Below are 6215 nucleotides of genomic sequence, written 5' to 3' on the forward strand. Positions count from 1 at the left end.
ACCATAAGGATGTAGGGCTCTCAAGTTTCTCCACGGTGACATAATCAGCATTCACTCCTTGAACCTTATCCGCTCTCAGTGAGAGCCTCTCACCAACTGATTTATAATATAGACCTGATAGTTCACCAATATTTCATTTGTTGGATGTTCCCACCCTTGAAATATTTCTTCAGGGAAATAATCAACCTTATCGGAGAACTTCACCTTCCCTTTAACTTTACTAGGATCCACAGGTCCAACGTTGGTCTGGATATAAGTTCCTTCAGAGGTGACGTGAACAGATGTCTCGTAGCGTCGTGATCGTGATATTATTAACTAGAACGCTTTATTCTTAACATTATTGTACATTCTACATTCCTGTGCGCCGCTGCCCCTCGTATGGCTTGCGCACATGGATTCACGTGTATCTCTAAGAACACTCGCTCGACCCAGGGGCGTTTTCTGTGAACCAGTGATCGTCCGAGCTTCACTCAGTCATCGTGACTTGTATTAGAGCGGTTGCCAACCCGATATACAAATGATTGGGAGCGCGTTACTTGCCGGTAGGAAACAACTCGAATACATCCGATTATTTATGTACACATTTCCAAGGCTAATTCCGCTCCCAGTGAGATAAACTTAACCGGGCGGGGCGGCTATGCCAATCCAAGATATCCTCAGCAAGGTCAAATCCTCCCGAGGGCATAGTGTTTGCACGGGCATTTGGAAATTTCCGGGCACGGAAATTTTCCGAAAAATTTCCGCTCCGTTTTCGGAATGGAAAAATACTGGAAAAATAATACTTTTTCGTAAAATTCCATCCGTTTTCGATGGCGAAATGTAATATTCTATCTCAAACGAAGTTCGTATTATTCTAAGTTGAATCCTCGAAAGAAAAATTAATAATAATGACTGCTAACAGTCTGCTAGTATGTGTATGCCAAATGGAAGTATTTTGTTGCGCAGATCTTCCTTTTCTTCGCTCGCCCAAAATTCAACCACTGTGCTCATCTGACGTCGGGCATGTCCATCTCAGAGTTCTTTTTTCATAAGAAAAGAAATCGTTCATATCTCAGAACATCTCAGAAGTTGTCGTCCACATTGTACTTTCGCATCGCATCGGTGATGGCCGGCCTGAGGGTCTCTTGGCATTTTACGAACACATCATTGACAATACCACCAATCTCCCAATCGTTATAGATGGCTGCGATAGCCAACTCATCTCGATATTTCAACATCGCATCCTTGGACGGCACAGGCGCAAAATGTTGCGTGATAGGAGTATTACCATCTCCCCTGAACCCTGTACTGACGGAGATTTGTCTGTGACCAAAAGCTCGCGCTGGAGGGTTGGCGGGAGTGCGAAGGTCAGGCGCTGTGTCGGCATCGGAAGCGACACAATCAGTGGCGCTAAGACCTTGCAGAGCATGCGGGTGGGACTTCAATATGTGATCGTAGAATCTCGTGGGATTGTCTAATAGACAATGTCTATTGCATAATCTTGAGGCTTTTCCCGCCCCTCTTCCACGCAAAGTATACAACGATGGACACTGGTCGTCTTGCCATCTTCGACTGACTTCTTCACAAGGTAATAGTATCCTCGACAGTCTGAACGACCCCTTCCAGAGCCTCTACCACGACGCCCTGATCGTCCGGTGGTCTTTTTGGGCAACATCATGCGCTGTCGAGGAACATTCCGTTAGAACGCTACGATCATAACAAGTTGGGTAACAGTATGGGTTACGGTTGTGACTAATGACATCGGTACATGTCATTAACGCAATGCACTGGCATTGGCATTGGAATTGGCATAGAAATGGCAACGCAACAACCTCTAGTACTAGAGCGCTCGCCCGATAGGGCGAGCGAAAATTTCTCGATTGATTATATTTCGGGGAAAATTTCCGGAAATTTCCCGGAAATTCTCCATTCTGGAAATATTTTAGCGTGCCCGGGCATATCAAACATTATGCCCGAGGGGCGGCTATGCCAATCCAATACACCCCTCCACATATTCTTAGCATACCCGGGTTTTCGACTCGTGTACAGCCACCACAACGAGTATCATCTTGCGGCTCAGGGAGGTATGTATTTGTGCTTTACCTGATATGATCTCCAAGTTTCAGAGCCTTACTCTTCGTAGTTAGTGAGAAGTCGAAGACCGGTAAAAAGTTCTCTTCACATATTCTTAGCATACACGTGTTAAAATTGCGCCTCAAAATACCAACTTTTACTGGAGGAGTATATTTATAACTCCGCTCCTGATCTAATGCTATACATCAACAGAAAGAGAATCGTTCATAATGGTATTCCTCCATGTTTCACTCTCATAAAACGACACATAATTTTCCCAGTTAAGGTGGGATGAGGAACAAGGTGCGTATATAGTAAGAATTAAGATGGGGCCTCCTAGAGGAGGCATCCCGATTAGTGATAGGCGTTGGCATAGTTATTGTTGCTCAGATCAAGTCCCCGTCCTAGATGAAGCTCACGAGGACATGGAGGAGTACGAAGCCTGCTGTGAGGTCGACATGGAGACTCTCGTGGCTATTGAATAGAGTCTATTCTGGAATTGGCGTTTGCCCGGCATGTCTGGGGCTCCACACGTTGGAGCGACCAGTGAGGAGTCGTGAGTCGCGCCACAGCTCCCTATTCATTAGTATCAGCTTTTGACTATCTGTCTATGGTATTGTGTCGCGGGACAGTCTCCGTGGCACGGAGTCCGTGCACGACGTTGCTGATATTTTAGACGTTGGAGGAGTTGAACCAGCAGGTTCGGACTTTATGTGATCGTAACACTGCTTTAGAGGAGGAGAATGCACTGTAACGGAATCGTCTGATGAGGTTCAATTGACTATCAGCTTCAGATTGCGGAGCCGTTGTGCGAAGTTTATCGAACAGTTGCACGAGTTGGGAGCGTCTTCAGTGGATTTACAATCACCTGAAGCGAGTGGTATTTTACTTTTTGGCCAATTGCGGGAACTTGTGGGAGTTATGGTGAAATATGTGAAGATTCTCAACGCCCAGTGGGAGTTGTTATCTCTGTGAGGATTCTGTGACCTCACAGCCTCTTGCAGTATTGGGGTTCCACAATGAGTTGCATTTCAGTGTCGAGTCGCCATCACGCGCAGTGACACGCCTACTGAGACGTCATATTCTTACAGGTGGTGATCACCTAATGTTTCATGGCAGTTTTCCAGCAGGTGAGCGAATCGATAACACTGGAAGGGTTTTGCTCTTGACTATCACGTATGCAGTCTGGTATGTTGAGCTCTAGCGAGCGCCACTTATCACTTCTCAACCATCAACATCTTCCTATTCCAGATTCGAGAGGAGCAATTCAGCCTGTCGAGTGACCTGCACACTCAGCATTTCAATTGTCTGAATATCCGATGAGATGACAGATGCTATTCTATTTAATTTGGCATAATTGTTTTTTGAACGAATTGACTTGCGTTTTCGATAAGTATCAAATATAGATGAACGAACACAGCATACCTCGCGAATTCGCTTCCTTGTGGATCATGTCGGGTGGTGCAGACTCGCACCAGGAGTAGGAATATGCCAAGAATCTCAACCCGGATTTGTTGCTCGTCGTTGTGTGACTAGGCGTTCCTGGACCTCACGATTTACCAATTTCTTCGAGCGTGTGTATCTTGCTGCATAGTTGTGCTGATATGGGGACATATTACGTTAACTGTTGTCAGTTGAGACTGTCGCGGTGTGCAGTCCATCACATCTGTGTCTCCGTTGTCCCATTTGTATCAGCTAATATATTAGCTAAGCTATACCATCCCATTCGTTACTCATAAGTGTATAATCATGTCTTGGTATACCCAACAGGGTCGTATTGAGTTGCATACATGGGCACAGAGTCCTTGGTTATACACTGCATAGGGCTCGAGCGACGAAAACATCGAGTCGATGTTCTACTGTTCCGCGAAAGAAGCTCGTTTCGGGTGGGCGAGTAAGTGTAAATATGTCACGCTAATATAGTGCTAATAATATGTGCTAATATAGTGATGGTAGGCCGACTTGTCGCCAACAGACGTTTTGTGTCCGTCATGAACTCTGCTGGCAAAGACCGGGAAAGAGACTGAACCCAAGGACTGAATAAATATTTAGAAATCCGTTGTAAGACAAGACACCCATTCGAAGTAGTTTGATAATATGAATCGCCTTGCATCCGTACTCTCAGAGGAATCCAACGCCGACATACTAATGTAATGGATAAAAACCCACGAGAACGACTGCGTCACGTCTCTCATCGAACAATCCATATAGCTAATGAGGCGAGCGATACAACAACAGAGATCGACAATATGATGATGTAAGCCTCCGTACACTACTATCATCGGTATCATCATATAAAGTTAAAGCTCATATAAAATTGCGTTATTATCATCAATACGGGGTTATTCAAATAGAGGAACAATCCTCTACAACCTCGCCCCCTCGTCGCGAATCATAAGAGATCTCAGCAAAACCTTAGGCACTCGCTTCTGCTGTGTTAAAGCCAGCTTGTTCGCGACGATCTTATCATAACCAACAACAATAGTGCGATCCGTAGGACCCTCACGCCATCGTCCGAGAGCATCCACCATCCATAGACGAACCAGTAGCTCACGAGTGGTCTGCCTGTTCTCAACCACCTCGGCCACGTCATAAAAGAAATTGAGGGGGTCTTGCTCATCGGCTACCTCATATAGAACCAGATCTTTCGGCAGTAGCTGTTCCATTGGGACCTTCATCAATCTTCTCCAGAGGTGCGTAACGCCAATACGACGGAATGTGGGATTTGAAACTTCTCCCTCCAGACCTTGTCGCATATCTTCATCCAGGAATATCTGCTTTAGTTGATGAGCCGGTATCGCCTCGTCCAATCCCTCCACAGTATAGTGATTCATGCCCTTCCTACCAGATACCACATACGGTCCCCTCACCTCAGGCTTTTGCCCGCCAGGCACATCCTTCGAGAGAACTCGTAAGACGTAGCTACCTTCTTGAATATCATTGGCTGAATTGTGAAGGCGAAACTCGTCCTGCCGCTTGGCAATCTCGAGTTGCCTCACAATATCCCAAATCTGATGTGCCATCTCAATATTATGGCGTAGCTCTTCCACGTAGTCCCCCATGTCGTCATAAGCACACTCGGGAGGATTTCCACTAGCAAACAGATCAGGCGCGTGTCTGCCATACGTCAGATAGTAGGGCGACATATCCCCAATGGAGTTCGCATATACAGGGCTCGCTGTATTGTGTACCATAGCTATCGCAGGTAATTGTTCCCACCAGCTTTGCCCTTCTTGTCGAAGTCGCTCACTGGTCACTCGTAGAGCCGTTTTTACTTCTCTGACCGCTCTCTCAACCAGACCTTGTACTCTGGGGTTCCGAACAGAGCCGAGCGTGTGAGTCATCGATGTGAATCTGCATAGCTCAGTGATGATGTTGGCAGTGAAGTGTACTCCTCTATCAGAGTGAAGCACAGTTGGTGGACCATGGACACAAATATGGGCCTTCCACAGAATTTGGGCAGTGGTAAGAGCATCATCAGAATGGACCGCCTCGAGGTGCAACCACCTGGTGTAGGCATCTATCATTAGTAAGATATATTTTGGATCTTCCGGCGCCTGTCCTGGGAAGGAAATCGGCCCAGCATAGTCAATAATCAACAACTCATTTGGCCTTGAACTTCTCGAGACCGTCGATCCCAGTTCACCGACTCTATGGCGCAATGTCACCTTATCGACTTGACACCTCGTACACGTACGAGCGTATCGGGCACAATCTGCTAGCACTGTTGGCCACCAATGATATCTCAGTACTGCTTCTGCAAGCCTCGCCGCACCCCTGTGGCAAGTAGGCGTCAAATCATGGTACTTGCATAATACCCAGGACCTCATCCAAGGTGAATCAGCCCCGGCTGCCAGCTCTTTGCTTCTGGCTTTAGGTACAAACAGCTTAACCCCAGGCCGACCTCGATAGAGTAAAATGCCGTCTTCTAATAGAAAGCGTTTGGCCACACTCTTAACGCGGTCAGTGGTCACCTTGTGGTCACTCTCGATGTCGTCACCCGATAGGTACTGTCGCACTAAAGAAAGCCGTACTCCAAGATAGCTCGTCTCGTTATCATTGATCTGTGCATTTCGCACCTCCTCGAGGAAGTTGCTCAAATTAGCACTCTGGTACACGGCTTGTAGGCTTTCTACGACCGCTTTGGCCGATGTGTCACCTAT

At 46.7% G+C, this 6215-nt stretch overlaps 2 protein-coding genes across 2 annotated transcripts; both read right to left on the reverse strand.

The window, feature by feature from the left end:
• Positions 1 to 1061: 1061 nt before the first annotated feature.
• Pmar_PMAR013204 (hypothetical protein) lies at positions 1062 to 1217 on the reverse strand (the record flags this gene model as incomplete). The annotated part of the gene is made up of 1 exon (XM_002766380.1): positions 1062 to 1217. The coding sequence occupies one exon, from the start codon at positions 1215 to 1217 to the stop codon at positions 1062 to 1064; it is 156 nt and encodes a 51-aa protein (XP_002766426.1).
• A 3744-nt stretch (positions 1218 to 4961) lies between these two features.
• On the reverse strand, positions 4962 to 5858 carry Pmar_PMAR013205 (retrovirus polyprotein, putative; the record flags this gene model as incomplete). The annotated part of the gene is made up of 1 exon (XM_002766381.1): positions 4962 to 5858. A coding segment is annotated over one exon (897 nt), but the record flags the coding sequence as incomplete, so codon positions are not given.
• Between the last annotated feature and the right edge of the window lie 357 nt (positions 5859 to 6215).

The sequence above is a fragment of the Perkinsus marinus genome (genome assembly GCF_000006405.1).
Source record: "Perkinsus marinus ATCC 50983 genomic scaffold scf_1104296972982, whole genome shotgun sequence".
NCBI lineage: Eukaryota > Perkinsozoa > Perkinsida > Perkinsidae > Perkinsus > Perkinsus marinus.